General features: G+C 43.1%; 1 protein-coding gene across 1 annotated transcript; it reads right to left on the bottom strand.

Moving 5' to 3' along the window:
- Positions 1-3922: 3922 nt before the first annotated feature.
- LOC139284513 (olfactomedin-like protein 2A) lies at positions 3923-21281 on the bottom strand. The gene is made up of 8 exons (XM_070904810.1): positions 21213-21281; positions 13197-13460; positions 11434-11541; positions 11117-11293; positions 9957-10203; positions 7306-7605; positions 6901-7086; positions 3923-4527 (listed from the first exon to the last, which is right to left on the bottom strand). The coding sequence occupies exons 1-8, from the start codon at positions 21279-21281 to the stop codon at positions 3923-3925; spliced, it is 1956 nt and encodes a 651-aa protein (XP_070760911.1).
- Between the last annotated feature and the right edge of the window lie 1952 nt (positions 21282-23233).

Here is a 23233-nt window from a genome sequence, read left to right as displayed (position 1 = left end):
ATTGGACGTAAACCACCTGAATTAACTTGAAATTAGATATTTTGTCCGAAGATAAAAGTTGAGAATATATCTTGAAATAATATGTTTTTGTCTTGAAACTTCAGAGCCTAATATAAGTGTTAAAGCACACTGGAGGATCTGGAACACACACGTCCTTCGTATCTTGCTAAACATACCCACAAATAAGATCAAATTGGTATTTGTGACAAGGCAAGTGAAATTTTACTTGAATTAAGTCAAACAACTTTGCATAGTCAGCACTAGCTAATCCAAGTCTAAATATAAGATTATGTAACTTACTTAGAAATAGAGTTTTTGCAGTGTGGAGGAAAGCCTCTTGCTCCATTTACCCGATTACTTCTCGGACATGAACCATATGGCTCAACAGTGCAGTTTCTGGCTTCACAGTGGCATGTAATTTAGGGACAAAGGCTTTACATCCCCGGCACTGTGAGGACATGATGGTACATGATGAGTATGTGATGGGGATGAACAAGAGGCCCTGCTGATTTGAACAGGATCAAGTTGAGTCCTGATTCAGCAACAGGAGAGCCTTTGTGTTTGCCACAAGGCGCTGGGACTGAAGCTGCATAGGTCATGTGAATTGTCAGTGTTCATCACCACGGCTAGTGTGGACATCATTGTTCCATTACAACAACATGTCAACATTTCGTGACAGAGTTCATGATTGGACACACCATTAGTGCTGCGCTAATCAAACTTTCGGCCTTGCCTTGCACTCATTAATGAACTTTATTATCTGGGAACACTCAGTACATTGAGATTGTCTTTATATAGAATTGGGGAGTTGATTCTCTTAAATGAGGACCGCATGTGTGGACCTACCACACCCACCATTCAGCTCTGTCAATGTCTCCCCCCAGAGTTGCATGACTTGGAGCTGAAGTTCAAGATTTTCGAATCCCCAGCCAAGAAATCAGGCAACCATTCCCTTATTACCATGACCCAGGGCTGATTCTTCCAGTGTATTTTGGGACTGAGATTAAGCAGTGCATGACGACCTTTACCCCAGAACTAAACATGGCTCATGGGAGTTTTTTTTATCCTAAAATCAGAAGATCTGAGTCACTGGTCATCATCCCTTCAACACGAGGTGGGCAAGGCAAGTCTATCCCATGGCATGTACTGGGTCACAGCGGATTGACTTATAAGGCTCACAACAGGCTTTTATAATGGAAATTTTATTTCATAGCACAGACACGCACAGCTGGTTTCAAGTGTTGTGTTATATTTCATGACATTATTATTAATGTATAAAGACTTTACAATGGAACAAATTAGCATGCCGTTTATGAATAAACTTAACAAAACTCTCCAGATAATTCAGGCGAAACAATGTGGTTGTGAATCATGAAGAAAATCAAGACCAAAAGAGTTACATCATGTGTCTTAAAGCTTACCATTTCCATTATGTGCCGCACACTGTCAATGTAAAAAAAAAAAAGTGGTTTATGGTGTCCATTATTGAAGACGGCACAGCTTATGGCACAGTGAACCTTTTTAGCATGACTGATCAGGGTTGTTAATTTCCATTGAGGTGAAAATGCTGAAATACTGAGATATAATTACGGCAAATGTAGTGGTTACGCAAATGTTATTAACAATGCAAAAGCTGCATACTTTTATACAACAAAAATTTAACAAGATTCATGGAAATGAGAAAAAACGTTGTATGATACTGTGAATTCATGAATTCATGTAAATATATATATAAAAAAATCTTAAGCTTAGAAACGTTTGTACATTGTTTTGTTTTTGGAGTTCATATTATATTCAACACATCCCTCAAAACATCAGTGGTAAAGAGACAGGAAGCATCATGAGGCCGGAATAATAATCAAAGCAGATACGTGATCAAAGTGCTTGGTGACAGGATGGAGTAGATGGGCAAATGAAACAATAGCTGATAGTTTAGTTTCACAAACATTTCTCAGAAAGACAACTACTCTGGAGGCAGAAATAATCTCATCGGTTGAGTTAAATTTTGGGGATCGGAGCCAAATAACACTGGCTATAAAAATACTTGAAGCCCACTTAAAAGGCAAAATTAGGAAGCCTGATGGTGCTTCCGAAATCTAGCCATGCTACGTTAGTTTACAGGTTATCTGGTTCGGTCACTGTGTTTCCTTCAACTAGATGCTAGCTTCGAGAAAACTCTTCGAAAAAAATAATAGACCACAGCGTGCAGATATGGCATTGAAGTCGCGCTTGCATTGGCTGATCGGCATCCACACTTTCATTAATGCTTCACCATCACTGGCTCATTCATAAACGCCTTGGCTACCAGCTGACTAGGAGCATCCAATCGTATTCATTCTGATGTATAGCACCGCCATTATAATCTGACACTTTGCACTATCAAGGCCCACAGTGAGGTTGGCAGTGCTGGAGGATCGGTGACATAGGGACTACTCACAGGACTGCGTAGCTGGTGAGCTGCAGTATTTGTTATCTAACTTGCTATCTAGACAGTCATAATCCTCGTCACAATTATGGTTACAATAGCTCTTGGTCGCTAACAGGACAATAAATTCACTCACTTTATTCAAGAAATATATTTGTACCATCGACTCTTCTCTCGTAACTAGTCTAAATGCCATGCCTGTTTTGTGGAGCAGTTTATATTCCAGCAGAGGTGGATGGTGAAATATAGGTAAACTTGAGTAATCCGCCCAAATTTTGGTGTCAAGGTTTCATAAAATTGACTTAACTAAGATTTAACGTACATGTATGTGTGTATTTTTTTTTGGGGGGGGGGGTTTAGCTCTCCCAGCAGATTCCTTGTTGCTGCTAGGATTCTTTAAGAGCTCCCTCAAACAGCAGAGCCTTTTCTGCCAAATCTAACCCATTTGCCACATATGGTCAATTTCTTGAACTGTGAGTGTCTCTGACTGAACTCTCTTCTTTTCTCTCTCCACAGGACGATATCAATGACTATTTCACTTCTTTGATATGTGTCTTGGTAGCAAGTGGATAGAGGATAGGTTCTGAAACTTTCAATGTATGTTTTAATACAGTACTCATGCCCAAATATACGCTTAAAGAGTTATTGGTGGCGGTAGTCATACTTCCTGTCTATAGTGGTCGTGAAGTGACTCCATTTTAAGAAATTGGACACACAGATGTTCAGTGTAAAAATGCATTCTAAAGTTGTTGTTTTTTTAAATATAATGAATTTGTCTGGCATCTTGTACAGTCAGTTGCATTAGGAGGGGGTCCCTTCACATCAGTATGGACAGGAGGAATGACTACAGCAGCCAAAACCTCTTTCAACATACATGTAGCCACATATTTCATAAGATAGACTTATCTGAAGCAACCCTTTAAAGAGATATAAGGCTTATAATTGAGGAAGTATCTGCTTGATTGACGTGAGCCCATCTCAGTCAGCCACTGGCCATGCCTCTGCCCAAATTTTGGTTTTCAGGCATACCAAAAGGACATCTGGTGATAAATCCAAAATGCAAGCCTCAAGGCGTCTCCCCAGAAACCAATAGGTGATGCTACAACTGCTATGTCTCTTTTAAACTAACCATTTGTAGCTATCTATCTGTCTGCTAGTTAGCCAGCCTGCTGACATTTCAAAATGCTTTCCTAAACTCTGCCCGATGAGCTTCAACTCAACCTGTGAGATTATTTCCACTTTTTGCTGTCTTATCTATTGACATATTGTACAGTTACATCCCAATACACATTTGAGGCGTGTATGTTTGGTACACTGCGAGGTCAGGTGTTTGAATAGCATGCATTGGTACCGGAAGGCTGGTGTAGGTTCATCCTTTGTCCTGTTGAGTCCAATATGGCTGCTTCTAGGCTGTCAAATACTGAGCATCTTCTTTCTATTTAGGTGCCATACTGGCAGGCCTACTGTGATCTTATCTGTAGCACAAACTAGCTGTGCTCACTGGTCGACAAAGTTTACCTGATATGTGAGCTGATGGCCATTGTCCCAGGCATACAAAACCTTCTCCTTGGGGTTGTAGTCAATCTGGGTGGTGAAGGAGTACTCGTTGGTGAAGGGCAGGCGTGGGATGGCTTCCGTGTTGGTATGGGTGTCATAAGCATAGTTCACCTCACCTTCCTTTTGGTTGTACACATTGACGGCGTACAAGACACCACAGATGATGAAGCAGTTCCCGTAGGAGTTCCGCTTGAGACCTGTCCTCCAGGTTGTTTCCTTTTTCAACGACAGGTCTCCGGGATCCAGTTTACTGATGATGATCACCTCTTGCTGGTTGTAGTCATAGTCCATGGAAGGGTAGATCACCCACAGGCCGCTTTCGTCCACTGCGAAGTCAATGTCCGAGTGGCCCCTCCATTTCCAGGGAGTGGTGTCCTCGTAAACCACATCATGCAGCAGTGTCCAGGCTGCCACATATCGCATCCTCAGATCATACTTGATGATGTTCTTGGTGAAGGCTCTGTTGTAGTAGAAGGCTCCGTTATAAACCACATGGCCTGTGCCTATCCAGTTGTAGGGCAGTTTGAAAAGGTTGCTCCACCGGCCTACGATAAACAAGAATATTATGTTAGCTTTACCTATTTATTGTAAAACATCGGTGAACACTCATTTGTCAATGAACACATTCTGTTGCACAAAACAGACCACTGTTTCACCTCTGATGCAAATGCCTCCATCAAGGCCCATATTTGCCCATGTTAAAGTGTCTATTATCACTGGTGGCTCCAAGAAAAGCTGTATTATTCAAAAACCCTTTTCATCACACCTCAGCTACAGGCCGACTTAAGGATTTTCAGGCTCCAGTAACTGCCAGGACCGCGTTCAGCGATAAACAGAATCCAGGACTCTAATATCCCTTCACAAACATATGCGGCAGACATCACATTCCATGCTATTCTACAGTCCATGATCAGATTACTCCAGTCAAGTAGTCACCTGGTCTGCTCTAAAGACTTGACTTGAGAGCAAAAACACTGGTGACTTGTGTGACCTGATAACATCCAATAATGTGTTCAAATGTAGTTCAAATGCTCAGGCCTGAGAGACTTGCAACTGACATGCAATTTGCTTATGAAACTTGACTTGGACTTGCCCCAAGAAACAGCTTTTCCAGACAGTCCTGAGGAGCCAATTTATGGTAAATTTAGCCTGTAATAGAATCAATAAGCAGGATCATATATAGCAAGCTGGTCATTATTGCAAAATAAGCTAAACCCCTCCTGGATGTTCAAGACTCCTCTGCTGTACTGTTGTGCTTATTTATACATGATCCTTTCCTTATTATGAGTTGGATACATTCAGCAGTGTGTGTGCTAAGCTGATATTATGCCCTTCATAGAGCCAATGACAATGTTTTTACAATGCCAGACTGTGTACACACTGGCTTCATGTGAAAGGGACACCGTTTGTTTAGCAGTTCAGTCCTGAACAAACACATTGTGTACTGTAGGTGTCATTTTCTAATCTCATCCTATCTGCTTTCCTAACCTTCCAACCTCAGGAAGTCTGATTTAGATAATGATAATAAATGGAAAGCCCAGTGAAGGACAAAAACAATGTGCATGGTCCCCCCTTCCCTGCCCCCGACCATCCCCAACGCTAAGGCCAGCCCACACTCTTAATCCCTCTCTGCTGTGCCCAGTTCAAAGGAAAGGCCAGAGCACATGTCAGGGAACAGCAGGCATCACCGCCACTCCAAATACCTAGTCATCCGCACACAGCTGTGAGCTCACCGCTCTGCAGGACGCCTCACATGTAAGTGCATTTAGAAAGCCCGTTGTCCAAACACATCTAGATCAACAAGCCAAGTCCTATGAGGGGAGATCATCTTAATTCTCTTAGAGAGTGTAATCCAATTCCTCAGTTGATTTGGATGAGGAAGGAGTTGATTTTCCCACCCACTGGAGCCATGAAACTACCAAGACCTGCATTCCACAGATCTCATCAGTCTCACAGAGCTCATTGGACAATCAACATGAATCAATGTCAACATGTTTTTAAAGAAAACACAGCTATACATTAAAATAGGGTGATACTAGAGTTAGACCAATATGTTGGGATGATAATGGTGTTTTGATTAAGATGATGCAAAAGTGAAGACATGTGAAAGTCTGCAAACACCGAAATGAAACCTCTTATGAAGCTGCTAATCCACCCAAAGCCTTAAAACTAACCGTAAAAATGAATTAAACTGAATACTGCTCAAGGCTTTTCAAACTTTCATTTCTTAGCCCTAAATCGTGGGCTTGCTAAACCAGAGCTAACCTAATGTCATGTCACTTTATCTTCATTAACCCAGGCTAACAGTAAGCCTCAGGTTAAGGGCAGATATGATAATGTTTGACTGGACAGCAAATGTTCCATTGCTTAGTCGTGGCCTAAGGGTGTTGTTCTATACAATCTACACAGCTTTTTGAGCAAGCAAAATAAGGCCAGTCAGAAAAGCCAATTTTTATTTTAGCTGTTCCACTAGGTCTCAGTAAAGGTTCAAGCCCACAGGAGTCGTGATACAGACTTGAGACTGGTTTGAGTGACGGATTTATGGTTGTGCGTTGAGGGGTTATGGCGTAGGTACGTGCATAGGCTTCGCAAACATCGCAAACAAAATCAAGATACCGCCCTCCCCTATTCCTGTAGATTCAGGTCGCAATGCTCTTGATATCAAAAATTGCTTCATTTCGCTACTTAGAGTAGAACTGTGTCCATGAGCTATGTGTCACAGCCACTACAGTTTCTGCAACCACTGACCTCACACAGTATCTTTTCCTCTTGTTGGAATCTGACCCTGAACTAAGGATCAAAACCTAAGCTTTAGGTATCTATGGTAGGACCCCCTTGTATCAAACATAGATACAAATTAAGTCTAGGACTAATGTTGGGCAAACAGGGTGTTGTAAAAAGACCCAATTGAAGCACACCTTGCTTGAAGTTGTCCAGGTTGCGGAACTCCACCAAGTTGTTGCCGTAGTAGTAGTTAGTGACATAGATCTTGGAGTCTTTAGCCAGGGGATCCTTCATCCAGGCTCCCTCGTTGCGCCCATAACTGTGCTGCTTCTCTGGCTGCTCAATGGATGCTAGAGTCCCTTCACAGTTAAGGATCTTCCCTGGAGGAAACAAGCAGAACATTCAACATGCACGCCTGGGGGAAGAATGACTTGCATTAACATGGGCTTAAATCGATTGTCACACTCATACATTTCTTGGCAATGTGGACCTACACACTTTTCTGCTGCTAAACTGGCCTCTGTCACTGCCATCACCGCCTGCAACGGAATTTATTTATTAATTTATTATTTATTTACAGAGGGGTGTTTAGCACGTACCTGCTCTGTGGAGAGTGGGCCGACTGTTGTTGTTGGAGTTGTCCAGCACCAGCACAATGGTCGGAGCTGGTCTTTCAGATGCTGGCGTACTTTGTGTGGTGATAGTCGTGGGTGGGGTGGTGGTGGAAGTTGTGGTGCTAGTAGTTGTGGTGCTAGTGGTAGTTGTAGTGCTGGGGACTGCAGTGGTGGCAATGGGCTCAGCCACGGTGGCGTCCATGGTTTCCAGGACAATTTCAGCTCCTCCATCCTCCGACTGGTTTTCTGTGATGTGATGAACCGTGTACGTTTTGGCAGAATGGTCTGGAGTCAGTCCAGGAGATAGAGAAGAAATGTAAGATTCTACAAAGCTAGTTTTCATCAAAAACACAGCCAAACAAGGTCAGACAGTCCTGAGGCGAGTGGTGAGTGGTGACAGAGGAGAGTAACACTGAACAAGCTGCTTCTTGTTAGTGATGGTTACATACCATTAGCAATGGTAGTAAAATGCAGCAGTGTGTAGGGACATTGTCTCTAAACTGTCTTTCAAAGGTGTTTCAAACCTTTCATTCACTGTACAGTACATGCAGTATATGGCTCCCAGACAGCGGGAGACATATTATAGTCTGCTGTGTTCCAGAAGTTCACATCAAAGACGGCACATTAGCAATGCAGCACACAGGGAACACCAACTTCCTCCCTCTTCTCTGAACTTCTTTCTCCTCTTTCCTTCATAACTCAGCCTCTTCTTCTGTCTATTAGCTTCAACTGGTTTTATAACAGAGTGCACTGAGGAAGCATTTTGCTTTCAACAAAAATGGGAACAAGATGCTTCAGAGTGTTATGTAATGTATAATATATAAACGCTGAATCCTGTTTCATGTTTTGGGAAATCTGCATTCTTTTTTTATCCCATAAATCCATACTGGTCGGACTCTTTCGTCCTGTTATCCAGTGCTTCTTGTTATCTAGTGCTTCAGGCTTCTATAGTCGCTTGTGGTCTGCTGTAAAAAAAATAAAAAAAAAAGACAGCAGGCTGTCAAAATCTTAGCAGAGGGAGAGTCTGCTCTCCTTCTGGTCCTCATACTCTGACTTCCTGTGCTGCCAGACAGATGTGAGGAGATTATCGCAGTGCTGCATAAGCAGTGCATCTTCCCGACACACGTCCCCTGAACACATTGACCTGATGAGGGCTGGAGTAGAAACAATATTCGTTTTTTTACAATTTACAGTAGTTGGTCACAAAAAGCCATTAAGTCTTGATTAAGATGATTAAGGAGTTTTATATTGTACCTGGTATTAAATGTAACAATAATTTCCAAACCAAACTACTGAAACAAATCTGTTACAACCATTGTTTCTGGTTGAGTGTAGCTAGCACATGAAAGAGGACATCAGATAATTACTAACAGACATTGACTTTTGTTACTATTATACATTTTGGTACTGTGATGAAGATATTTAAGTAGTTGTTAAAGGACCATGCCAGTTTTTTTTTTTTGCATGCTTTAGTCCATTTGTCCAATCGTTGATGCTTGACATCACTGTTAACAATTTTCCAAACAACTCTGCAAGATCCCCATTGGCTACAAATGCCTTCATCTCAATCTTACAGTTGCTGTTGCAAACAGTCAGTTTTCTAGATGCTTTGTCGGTTGTTGCAGCCACATGGTTACTACTTCAAGTTTGCAGGCTGGTCAGGTGCCACTGAGCGAGTCCCCTGAACTCCAACTCAGCTGCAGTAAAATGTGTGTCACTCTAAGTAAATTTGAAGAGAAGCATTTCAGTGCAATAAAAGCGTGAAGGTGTATCAACCTTCCCTGGATGAATAAAGGTTCCTGCATCCTGCTCTTTGCCAGAGATTATGGAAATGCAGCGGACTGGTTTCAGTGATTTGACAAGGGTGGCTGGGCTTCACATACATGGCAGAACACATGGTCTGACAGTGTTATGTGCGTGTGCCTTGTGCAAACGCAGCATACCTATTCACTCAACTAGACTTAAAGAGGATTGGAAAGAGTCAGGAAATGTTTTCTCTGCATTGGTGAGGGTCCCCAAACATTGTAGTAAGGAGTGAAGCTGAGGCATGTCATGGACATGGCAGCCCTCCATTGAGACAGCATTCCATCAGCTCCACGTATATTGTCAATAAAAGATTTGGATTTCCTGCTCGCTGAATGCACACCAGCAATCCAATCCAGCACTGACTAGACCAGCTTCGCTAAAGACAACACTGGAATAAATTTTGTATTGAGGTGATCTTTTGTCCACACAGCGATGGATTCCCACTTTTATTGCCCCAAGTGTTTGCAGCACAATTACAGCCTTATCTCACACTTGTATAAAACAACATTGTCAGGAAAACATCCTCAATTGGAAACTCAATACAGCTAATGAAGATCTTGACTCTGGCCCTATGACTCTCTGGCTGCTGGCTGATCCTGATCCAGCAAAGTGTCATGTGGGGTCAGATTAGATTGCTGAAGAAACTAATTTGGATCATTTTCAACACCCACAGTGGATCACGCACAGATGATCGCACCCAGATGGGAGTGCAAACTCAGCCAAAGTGCCAGCACAATGTTTGCTTTAGCTCAGAGAGGGTGGCTTTCTATGAACACGCAACTGTGCTGGGAGAGTATACAGAGTGTCCCGGCCAAGCTGAAAACCCTCACCTCCTCTGTGCTCCTCCTCGTCGGTCTTGGCAGCCTTGTAGTATGTGATGCCCCTAACCACGCCAGGCTGGTGGCCAACCACCTTGGCTTTGGCCGTAGGGTCAGGCTTGACCGGCTTCCCAGGTTTAATGACCTCTTTCTTGGGCTTTACGACCTTTTCTTTGGGTGGTTTGGGTGGGGGTTTGGCTGCAGGGCTCTTTTTGTTGGGCATTTTTACAGCCTCCCTGGTTTTTTCACCATTAGTGTCCTGTAAACATGGACATTCAGGTTATGTCAGGATAATATTGGCTTGCAGGTTTTATATGTTGCATAGGCTTATACTACTATTACTACTACTTCTAGTGTTAATAATGTTACCAATATTACTACTAGTACTACTGCTGTTACTATTGCATCTGCTACTAATGGCTGTAGTCAAGACCAAAATGAAGAGCTGAAAGACGCTAAAACGCTTCATAGAGCTGAGGGAAACTGCAGGGTCTGGTGATATTTATCACAGCAGGCGACCCCTTTAACAAGCATGTGGGCATCTGATTCACATTGTGAATATACATTTAAAGGTACAGTTTGACATTGTTGGAAATATGCTTATCTGTTTTCTTGCTGGGAGTTAAATGAGACGCTCAATACCACTCTCAGATCTGTGCAGGAAATATGAAGCTACCACAAGCAGCCGGTTAGCTTAGCTTAGCATAGCTAAACAGCAAGCCTGGTTCTTTACAGTGATAGCAAAATCAGGCCTATCAGCACCTCTAAAGCTCACCAAATAACACAATATGTCTCGTTTGTTTAATTTGTACAAAAACCGAAGTAACTACAATTGGCTGTTTTATTGGGGTTTATGTGTACCTTTGCTTGGGTGAAGTGCTGGTAGGTGGATTTTGATTGATTTTGACCAAGGACCAAACACTGTAATAGATGAGACCGGTGGCTAAGAGCAAGACAAGTGAGTCAAAACACCCACCATGCCAAGCTAAGTCTGAGATAATAGAAGCAATGTCTGGAGACTTGGGGCTGAGATTGGACTTGAGCACTACAGTGCTGACTAACAGCACTGCTTGTAATGTACTGCTAATTGTACAACTACTGCTAGTCCTAGTGCAAATACTAGTACTACTAGCAGAACTACAATACTACAAATGACTAGTTGTTCTTCTGACCTGTGCTTTGCTCTCAGAGGAGTCTTTCTGTAGCAGCTGCAGGCTGAGGCTGGAGATCTCCTTCTTGATGCTCATCATAATGTTGGAGTAGTTCTCGTATCTCTTGAACTGGTTGGTGAGGCTCACCATGCTGTCCCGGACAAATTCATTCTCTCGCGTCAGGTTCGTCTTGATTGTCTGCAAGACAACATCATTATCATCATCATCACAGTTTTCGCGGTCCATTAAATTACATAAGCTGGTGTGCAAGGTCACATAAACCAACCCTTTGATTAGAATGATACGAGGAAGAACACGAGTTTGGTTTGCTTGCCTACCTCTTCCAGGGTGTTCATCTGAGACACCACCTTGTTGATGTAGGAGTGGACTTTCATTAAATCCATGCTGTAAAGTGTTCCCTCAAGGAGGTCCACCATAGATTGGAGCTGGTCATTCATGCCATAAAGAGAGAAGCATTAGCATCATTCACCATCTCCTGAACACAGACCTGACAGCTTTATGTGCCTCTGTTCAACTGTAGTAATAGCCTAAGTGCCCTCCCAAAACATTTGTTCTGATTAGCACTATTGACATCCACACTCTGCTCAATGGGCAGCCCAGTCTGGGGCTCATTCAGAGTCCATCTTAATTATTATAGACCTTTCCTTTTTCAATGTGATCATTCCCTTCAGAGATGTATTGGGGTTTACTCTATGGTTTAAAGTGGAGTCAGATCAAACATCTGGAACTGCCTTTTGTTTCATATGCTACATCGCGTGCTTCTCCTGCCTGTGAAAAATGAAAGTGTGCTTTAGGTATGTGCAGTGGTGTGCTCATGATGTTTGATGACATACAACTATCGCCAGGTCACGGAGAGGTGAGGAATGACCTTTGATGCTTTTAAACATTTCGTTTCCGCCAATTGCTTTTCTTTTAGTTCGATTTTACAGAGTGAAATGAGCACTCAGGCTGCTGGGGAATTCATTTCATTTTCTTTGTCCTCGTCTCTATTTTACAGCTTATCTTATTATTCTGTGTGTTTGCTGACATTCTATTTATCTTTATCAGTTCTAAACCTTATTACATTCCTGCTCTAACAACCCAGTTCAATGTCTTTACGTGGATTATGGATTATTATATTATCATGAGTTCATCTTATTGCTATTTTTGTCCTTTGTGGCTGGCTCTAAGGACTATCAATTATTTTCAGAATTGATTAATTTGTTCATTATTTTCTCAATGAATCATTTTGTCAATAAATGGAAAAATGGCCTTCAGGATTTCCGAAAACCCAAAGCGATGCCTTCAAATTGCTTGTTCTGTCCGACCAACAGTCCAAAACATAGATATTTAGTTTACTGTCATATAACATAAGGAAAAGCAGCAAATCATTAAATTTGGAGAGGTTGGAAGCAGCAAATGTTCGGCATTTTTGCTTGATTGTCTCAAATCAATAATCAAAAAAGAAGCATTTAGGTCCAGGGCACGATACGTCTCAACAGCTGCTGGTCAGAATGGTGTTATGTTTGGGATGGGTATTCATCATTGCCAGAGGATAATTTCAAGTGTATAGTGACTCCCTGACCTTTCGTCTAGTGCCACCATTTCCACTTGTAAGAAACATTACATTGGGCATATTGAAAATTACTGAGCATATTCCTGCTCCCCACTGCTGGTCAGGCTCGTACAATAGCAAAATTGTAAGTGTTTTTTCACCTGAGGTGTAACATTATGGGCTTCTTTGTTTTTTTTTTCATCGTGTCTGGTGTAACAGATGTGTTCAAAGGAAAGACATTGGTGAATTAGCACGAGGACTTTTATGAATTGGCTATGAATTGCTTTTTGAAGGGATAGTGCTGAATATACTTTCAATTATTCATTTGGAAAAATGAATGATTAGTACTTTAAAGCTCCTATTTGTAAGATTTGACCACTTCTGACTTTGGCGACTCCTAGTGGTCAAATGCGCTAACAAATAAGTAACAAATAGACTGTGTACAATTACATAAGCTGGAATGTCAAATTTATCTACAAACAATAACTGCTGCCATCAGAGTCAAATATCAAATATTCCACATATAGTAGCTTCATCGTTTCTCACCTTCAGTAACTCAGGGGCCTGTTTCTTCAGCTTCTCCATCTTCCACTCATTCTCACAGGGGTTGAGGGAGGACGGCGGGGCCGTGCACGAGCACTTGCAGTCGGATCCGGAGCTGACCGTCTCCACCGTGTAGAAATCCTCCACGCGCACACTGCCGCTCCGCAGCCGCAGGCAGGCATCCTTGCTTAGAGGGCGCATGATGCATTTACAGCGGCAGTCTGAGCCCTCCGACGTCATCCGAACAGGCTCAGTCTCCCCAAAGATCTGGAGGACAGAATGACAATTTTCCCATTTTCAAACCCAAAGAAAAAAAAGGTATTTTGTGGTGTCTCTATAATCTTCCTTTCATTTTTCCACTTAAGTACATGCAGTAGAAATGTCTCTTTATTGTGGTACCATTCTAATCAAGCAGCTTCAGGGCTGAGCAATAATCTAACACATTAGATTGATGACCTAGACTACGCTGTATATTCATGCACCCATAAAATGTGGCAGTTTTTTGAAGGTGTATGCTGAGCTGTGCTGTTCCTTCTTCCACCGGTGAATCCTGTTCTTCCAGTCATCTATTCCATTAGTCTAAACCCTGCTGGACTTCCATGAATAATAACTCTTTTTTTTTATTGTAGGGAAACAAAAACAAGGCCAGGAAAGTGATCCTGAAAAATAACCACTTGCTTCCCCTCTTTTGAATGTTAGCCAGTGTGACTCAGAGCAAAGCCTCAGAGACAAACATAACTCAAAAGACTTCTGCATCACCAGCCGGCCTTTGGCTGCCATGTATGATGACAGAGCTTTGGCAGGCCATGGTCATGGCTTACTTAATAAACAGGAAGCAATGCATGGAAGTCTGAGCAGACATTCCACACTCCTTCCTTGGTGAGACAAGTACAAGCTGGCATACAGTGGAGATTGCTTCAAGATCACACATATTCCCTTGTTTTACAGTGACACCTTGCAGATTTGTAAATTTGGTTTTGCAACAGCAGTGTCCTTTCAATTTTAGATTGCATGCAAAGTCAATGCAAAGACACAATGGGACGCAAATTTGTACTGGGTGGTGCACATGGAAGAGAGGATGTGGATGGAGGCGAAGAGGTAAAGCTTGCTACGTTGCTAACTAGCAGTTTTGGCGAATAAACATGGAATAATAATAAATGGACATATAAATTTGCACAAATAACACAAGGTTAAAATTTGCTTTGTGCTCAGTCTGAACACACCTTAAGAGTTCTGGTCCCTATCCATCTTGATACTGAACAGCTATAGATGAGAGGGCCTGCACCTAATGAGCCGAGACACATCAGTCGTTACCCATAGTGCAGCTTGCATCACATTTTAATTCCCACTAGCAGCAAGACCCAATACTGGCCAAGAAGATCAGTCAATCATTTGGTCTGTTGGTTGATCTGTCCATCTCTCATGATGAGGTATCTTAAGATATGTGGCTGGATTTCCATGAAGTTTCCTTTGGATATTCATTGAATTTGCACACATGATGTCTCATAAACCATAGGGTAGATTGCCATAAAACCTGGGTTACCACATTAAAAGAGTCCTCCATCGATTTAGCATCGCACCCCTACACCATTTTTGGACTCACGATGGACAGTTCAAAATCAATCAAAGCATCAAAATCAATGCAGCAGAACCTTATCATCCTTTTTATTCCACGCATTCTTCTTGCTTGTCATACCTGGCATACATGAATTGTTTGTAACCTCTGATGTATCAATACATACCGTATATTGCCGTCTGCTATGTATGTATGTTCACATTCATTCATTCGTGTACTATTCATGGTAATAGTTGGCCATCACTCGTGTGCTCAGTTGATGGGACACACCTTACTTAAGGCGACCTTAGTTCCATCATTTGGACTCATGACTGTTGGATTGTGTGTTGGAGGAGGTTTGGGCTGTCATCTCTCCCTGTGGAGATTTAGGGACCTCTATAAAACAGCAGGATGGGGCGCACATGTGGTATCACTTTTATCAGGAAGAGAGTTCAGCAAAAGAGATTTTTCATTAATGAGCTGTGGTCCTGTTCTTTAGGAGGTAGTACTCTCAGAATATGAAGAAGACAGTTGTAGAGGTTCGGGTCAAAGATTTACCAGCGCACCAGGTATATGAATTCAACCTATGTACTGATCTCTTTGCAATTCAGGCTCTCCAAAATGGTGACCGTTCCCTCTTTGTGAGGACGTTTGCCAAGAGATGGAAACGAAACATCTTTGGACAAAACAAGACATTTGATTACGTCACACTGTACAATGGGACAGGCATTTGTCACTATCTTTGGACATTTTGCAGACTTAATGATTAATCCAGACAATAATCAGCAGATAAATCCATAATGAAAATAATCGTTAGTTGCAGCTCTACATTGGATTACTGTATTATTAGAGGGGAAAGTCCTTTCACAAAGTCTTTACAATAGTGTTGTGTCAGTGAATTGGCCTACGTGTTCATGTGCTGCCTAGAATGAAGTACTACTCAGTCTTTGAAGCAGGTGTATAGTGTCTTCTGCGGCTCTGGAGAAGCTTTGTCAAGCCTGAAACAATAACTTTCATGATGTAGTCACAGTTGTCCCGGCTTGGATGAAAAAGATGCTATTGGTTGCATTATGGGAAACGTAGGATCCACCGTTTTTTGGGCTTGACCCATACTAGGGACTAAAGGTCCGGATGTCAGCATCCTGCAGCATCAATTTAGGTCAGTCTTTTTTCAAATCGGTCTCTTATGTGTCACCCAAATTTACAGACTTGCAATATTAGTGCAATAACCCATTTAAATATGATGAGCAAAATAACAATAGATGATACAGGATGGGGAATATTATTTATATATAAAACAATACCACGGCAGAAACAAAGAGTGAAGTAGGTAGTTAGAATTATGGCTGTGATTTGGTCATGTTGGTGATATATTGTTTAATGGCTTTCCATCGTTACAATTTGAACAATTTAGGTCTTTTAGCAGGGCAGCAGCAGGCTGAAGGTGCGGGGGAGGAGTGGCGGAGGTGGTGGGGGCTCATTAGCGAAGGAATGCAGGCTGAGTGATGGGGGGAAGGTGTGGAGGGGGGTATGCTTTCCCCTCCATTACCGGGAGGGGGTCCTGATATGGGGCAGGACCCCTGTGCGCAGAGCCAGCCCAATCCTGACCCATGTCAAGCGAAAAGGCAGCAGGTTGACAAATCCTACAGCCACATGAAAACAGAGTGGATTAGCAGATTAAACTTCTTTAGCAGAGGCTATGCCCACGGCCCTGCTGAGCTGCATTGTTCAGCCCCAGCCGAACACTGAATGCTGCATGGCAACATCAGCTTAAGTTGCTTTAAGTTGGAGAAGTCAGAGAAATTCCAGCCAGATTTGCTTTAGTACTTCATGTTTTGTCTAGTCAAGACGGACTAAACCCCTTGCCTCTCAGGCTTTGCTGCGGGAGAAAGATTTGGCCGCAGCTTATCATGAAAAATCGGAATCCCTCTGCCAATCAGAGCAGCTGCTGCCTCCTCCTGTCAAATCGTATGCGCCGGTATGCCTAACGCACCATCCAGCATCTCATGCCAAGCTGACCTACCAGTGTGAGAACAGGCAACACGATTAAGAGTGCTAATAATTAAGAGCACAGAGTATTTAACGCATGCTTTGAGCTTTGAGTCTTTGGCTTTGACCTCTCAAGTGCAGTCAAGTTCCAGGTCAAAAAGAACAAGGCTCAAACATGAACCCATGTCTGCACAATGGGAGGAAAAGAGCCTGCACGCCGCAGAGAGCTCTATTAGATCAACCGCTGTAGCCTTTAACAGCTAACACGCCCTGACAGTGATGAAGTGAAACCCCAATTGTGCTCAGGATTGCTAAAAACACAAGATGTGTTACACAATGGCCGCTGCGTTCATTAGCCTCAGAGCGAAAGTCAGAGTTTCAGGGGCACTGGCCTTTGTTCATATAAACAAGGATATCCTCTCCTTTTACTGCCTTGGCAGCTGTGTGGCAAAATAGGCAGGCAGGGCAGGGATCCCTTGGCAAAGCGCAAAATGTTCCAACCTTCAAACATTAGCACTTTATTCCTGTCATGACCTGCAGCTACTTCTCTAACTCTTGCTTCTTGCACTATTCTCCTACAAATGCACAAAAAAAGGCACCAATTCTAATCTAGTCTTAAGCCCACCAAGCTTGTGATTGTAAAGGATGGACTGTCCCTTTAAAATCCATCTCCTGTCAATGGTACTCAAGACCAAAAACCGGGGTCCACATTCCAGTCCAAAGAGTCCGCCTGATTCTTAATCTAATTAGCGGTGCTTATGATAAACAGTCTTACCGTGCCACTGTAAAGATTAATTTGGTACAAAGTGGTGAGGGGGGGGGGGTCTATTAAAGGCTGGAGTCTGGAGATGCACCCTGAGGTCGGTGGCTCAGACTATAAACAAAAACACTGGCATTAGCGTGGGGATGTTAATTAGCTGAACGCAAAGTGTATCAAGCACTCGCTGCTTTTGGGGGTACACATCCACATTCCTGCTGGGTCTGTTTATGTGTCCAGACTCTCTCTGAACTCTTCAGTCATCACAGCACATCACGACACAAAACATGAGAAGAAGAATACTACACATCGTCCTTTGGGAAATGACTGTTGTGTGGGCCTAATAAATGACTTCATGAATTACATATGTGAAGGCTGCTCTCTAGTCACAGTAATACCAAAAACCTCTGGGAAACCTTTAACACACAGATACAAAATCAAGCTGTTGCCGTTGCTCCCTAACAAAAATCCACATTCTATAATAATCCATTCACAAGCACAGGGAGACGCTTCCCTGATTATTAGTGTGCGTGTCTCGTGATCTCAGCCATGATATGATAGGAATGATAGATGTTCCTCTGCCGTTTCCCCAGATGATGATTTTGTTCGAGCAGATGTTCATGGGAGAGGCTAAGATGCTGCAGTCTGCGAGAGATACTGCGCTCCATTTATTGAGCAAAAATGTGAAGTTTACAAATTGTCAGCCGAAAAGTCGACGTCTGTGGGTAGTGTCGTCTGAAATCAACAGAGATGATTAGTGTAATCAGATGCTGACAGCCTTGCAGCTAAGCTAACGTAGGAATGTTCATTGCTTGCCATCACAACTGCTCAAAAATCCGGCAATCATTTGTTCTTTATTGTTCCATTCAATTTGAACACTGAATGTTCGAAAGTTCTGCTGTATGGTTTAGATGCAACCACGGCATGATTTTGGTTAGTGTCAAATAATCTATTAGTTATATATTATTATATTAGTGATATAATCTATAGTTAAACTAAACTTTTGGGAAATCTGCTTTTATTTGCAAGAAAGTGAGTATTTTGAAAAAGTCATCCTTTTAATTAAAATATGAATTAATTAATGAATATGCTCATTTCAAGCCCCAGTCTGAGATGTATATTGTACACTGCTGAAAGAATATGGACGTCATTTCTACGGATACTAAGCTGGGACATCCGACATGACACCAGCCAATTTGGCAGAAGTCTGTGATAAAAACAAGGCCGTGTTGTGAGATTTTTGGTGACAGTGGACCTGCAAGTCCACCTGCTATCATTTGCAATGCATAACACTGATAAAGTTACCCATGCAGATCGATTTAATGGTGGAACTTAAGTTAATGTAATGTTCAAGGACCAAGCGCAGTCGCGTGTGAGGGAGCTAGGACTATGGAGGAGAATGGCCTAAAACATAACATCCATGTTGACCATTCTGTACCAAAGCCAAACGACGTCAGACCCGCGTAAAAAACTCTGGTCACGTGCAGGGTCGTGCGCCTGGGTCGGATGGCGAACGCTGACCCATTCACGCCGGCACCACAAGCAGGTGTTTTTCTCAGGGTCATTGCCTTAGCGTGAATGAGGCATCGGTCTCTCTCATTTCCAACGGCTCGCAGCTTTGTTTTAACCACAAACACAGAGGCTCGACTCTCTGCAGGCTGGCAATGTTGACTCTTCGGCGAGCCCCATGTGACAGCCCCCAATTAAATGAAGTCACGTTGGCGCAACACGGCATGACAAAATGTAATTTCGCGTACCATTGCAGCAAATCATCTCAAGGCTTACGAGGCACCTTGCAGCGCCTGTAAGTGGACACATGCTTCATCATCAGGCCCGGTCTCTGCGACTGTGGCTGTTTCACTGAGGCAGACTGACCATCCCAGCCTGCCAGTCTCCTTCTCTCTATCCCCCGGTTGACCTTGCACTGATTGTCCTCGAGTTTGTTTCCAACCAAAACACGAAGCAGGTGCACGCGCTGGTTCCCACGCCACCCTCTGGTGCCCTCCATGCCCTCCTTCTAAGCGGGCTTTGTCCCTCATTAATGCCAGTGCCACCAGTCTGGCCACAGAGACTATGACTGGGTGTCTCCAGTGGCCACGAGACTGGAGCTGTGGCACTGCTGTGTGATGAGGAATGACGTTATGAGGAGAGACATGTTGTGATGTGCCTGGTTGACTGCGGATTTACTATGAAACCTTCAGTTGCCTTTACAAAGCCTGAACTGAACCTGAACTGATTCTAACATGACATCTTTATTTAAATACTTTTTTTGGGGGGGGGGGGGCATTCTAAACCCTTTTTTACCAATGCATTGACAGTAGACAGACGCAAGATGAGGAAAGAGAGCGAATGACATGCAACGAAAATGCCTGGGTGGACGGGGGATGTGGTCGCCCCTATCTTGTGCACAATGTTGGTGATAAATGATAGGTGCAAATGCTTTTTTTCAGCCTGACAGTGATGCAGCTTGAGATGAAAACAAAACGCTAACCATTTTGAGGCATGCTTTCCTTAGAAAACTGCCAAAATGTATTGGTCAATTCAGTCCCCTGGTCCATCAGAATCAGTGAAAGCATATTCATATCATTGACACACTAATCATAATTTAATTTACTACAACTACTACTACTACTACTGCCACTATGACTACTTCTACTAGATTACTAGAGACCCTAATCTCATGCAAGTAACAAGCAATTTGACACAGTCTAGAGTGACATACACGCTGAAACTACACTGCAAAACTACACCTGAACATTCACCTGAACATTCCACCCATATGTGATGGTCAAACATGTCATTACGTGATGCCACATCAAAGCAGGCACAGGGGTGGTGTCCACATACTTTTGGCCACTTTTACTACTAATACTACACACTACCACATGCTGCTTTTATCACTGTTGTGCTACTACAGCAACTATGAATACTACTAACACCTCCCATCACTACTACTACTACCGTGTGTGTGTGTGTGTGTGTGTGTGTGTGTGTGTGTGTGTGTGTGGAGGAGGAGGGGGGGGGGGGGTCACTGACCTACATTGCTGCTGATTTGGCCTCTGATTGTATCCAGACAATTGTTGACAGTCACACACCATACTTGGCCATAAATATGCGACAGAGCCTCTGGTCCTTATATATAATGTGTGCTGTACATGTGTTTTATCTTCTGTGTGTGTGTGTGTGTGTGTGTAGAGCTGGATTAAGCTGAGGGAGGGAGAGTGAGGGGTTACTGGAGTCCAGCAGCTGTACAAACAGGGGCAGCCAGATATTACTGTTACCCCACTGAGTGCCACCTCTCCCACACTCCGCTGGCATCAGGCCCGCACACACCGGGGCACCGGAGGGGTGTCATTACACCAACCTATTGTTACTCGTCCTGTCACCCCCCCCAAAAGCCCTCATTGGGAGGATTACCTGCAGCCATACAAAAATAACACATAACCTGGACCATCTGCCGGCTTTAGGCAGAAAATTTAAAGGTCTGGCTGGGGGGGAAAATGTTGGGTATTGGGTCAAGTCACTAATTTGTCTGGAGCAGAGGCACCTGTGGCACAGAACACGGAGCAGTGTGAGAGGTGAAGTCGAGCAGGACGGTGGAGGAGGTCTGGGACACTGTCATGACAGGGTCCGCCGTGATTAAACTCATTGCATTGACGCGTGGGGATCCTGGAACACCGAGTGTCTGCCGTGTGCCTGGTTTTTCTGTTTTCCTTACCTTGCTCTGCGAGGACGCGTCCTTGCACAGGACCAGCAGACAGGCGAACAGGTTCGTGTATCTCCACATTTTCTCTCCTGGCTCGTCCGGGGCGTGAGAGTTCCGAAATCCAACGCGGCAGTCAACTGCGTTCAGTCCATAGGGTAAAGCAGCGCGCCTATTTGAGCTCCATCGCCTTTTCACGCAGGGGTAATCATACAGTGTGTGTCCGTCCGTCCGTCCGCCTGTCTGTATGTGTGTCCGGGTGGATGTTAGTGCGCTGTGGTGTGCGTCCTGTCTGCGCCGCGCGCTCTGTTTTCAGCCAGGCGCACGGGGCGCATCATCTGCCATCCGCTGTCCTCCGCCGAGGGGAGGGGTTTACACACAAACTCAGCCCTTCAGTGTGTGCTCAGTCTGTGCAGAGCGGCTTATAATAACAATGATAATCACAATCACAACAACAATAATAGGACAGTTACATAATTATGTAATAATTCGATATTCTTTTGGAGTTATATTATATGATTTCATTTTTCAAACGCTTTGAATTCTGTGCACATAATGTCCCACGCTGAATGGCGTCACTATTTGTAAGTTTTAAAAGTTGTTGCGCGGACACTCCTTAGAAATGCGAAGGGCCTTTGGCGCCACCTGCTGGCCAAATTGTTACTTTGGCTTCAAGTGCCCCTGGGCTGCTGAGTCCCACTGTTTCTCCAGGTCTCTGTGCCATGTGGAGCTTTTCTGTGCTGGAACACTGCAGAGCTCCGCGTGAGCTGTGTGGCCATTTTTTTTTTATCAAACACGTTCATGTAGGAACATGCAGCACATGGCCTGAGCACTACACCGAAAACGTTACAACTTGAATTTTGGCACACTCTTCGAGGTGGGGCCTGGAGGTCAGGTAGTAAAGCACGGCTAGCCCTACAGTCATGCCCTCGCTATGTCAACTGATACTGTGCTTCAGTGAGGAACAGTAAGCAATCGTGCAGAGGTCCGATAGAATATATATATATATATACATATATATATATATATATATAAAATACAATAAAATATATGTCATGTGTTATAAATTATATTGCTGGGGTAGACTGGTGTACAGTAGTGATGGGATGAGTAAACAGTAATGCTTAATGACACTCTTAGAATATTGAACACCTTTATTGTTAGACCGGCACGTTCCGGCTTGTGGCCTTCACAAAAACACATTACAAGGAACATTTACATGGGGGAGGTATTAATCAGGATTTTTTATTTTTTTATATATGTTTCATATACATCCACTCAGATATCAGCCAATGGGGCAAATGCACAGATGGGCTGGGCATGTGGTCGTGTGGCTTCAGGCCAATCACATTCCCAGACTGGCAGAGAGAGGGAGTGCCCAGTAAAAAGATGTATAGGTGACATTATATTTGGCACATAAACGGGAGAAGTGCATAGGGCGGGAACTTCCCCAGGGGTCAAAATGTGCCTATTTGAGACACCTCGCTCCAAAGACTCTTAGCAAGCGCGATACATAGAAAGAGCGTGAAGAGCAACATAGATCCAGCATAAAAACCACCACAAAACAGCACATTTTTAAAAACCAAAAACCAAAATGTTTTTCTCTATTTTCTTTTTTGTTGACATTACCACCCCTTTAGCTGGGCTTAATTGTGTCTATGCCTGTAAAACACAGCGACCAAATGAGAGGTTGCTTTTCATTAAAATGTCTTGCATGAGTGGGATGTCTCACCTATATATATATATATATATATATATATATATATATATATTTAACACATGGGCACTGCATCATAAACACAACATTTTTTTGTTTTACAGGTTTTAAAGTCCTTAAAGTTTTTGGTATATCAGCAATACATGCAGGCTCTTTAGTTGTTTACTGTTTGCTGTTTACTGGACTCCAACAGCTCTGTCTCTTATGTTTCTCCCTTTTTTTGAAAGTTACCTCAGCGTTTCTTTCAATCATTGTCATTGTGAAGAATATGCCAATATTTGAGAATTATATCCTTGATGTTCTTAGTTTCAGGGATGAA

Source organism: Enoplosus armatus, chromosome 4, assembly GCF_043641665.1.
Source record: "Enoplosus armatus isolate fEnoArm2 chromosome 4, fEnoArm2.hap1, whole genome shotgun sequence".
NCBI classification, from domain to species: Eukaryota; Metazoa; Chordata; class Actinopteri; order Centrarchiformes; family Enoplosidae; genus Enoplosus; species Enoplosus armatus.
Note: the sequence above shows the minus strand (reverse complement) of the source record. Positions and strands in the feature narration are given on the sequence as shown.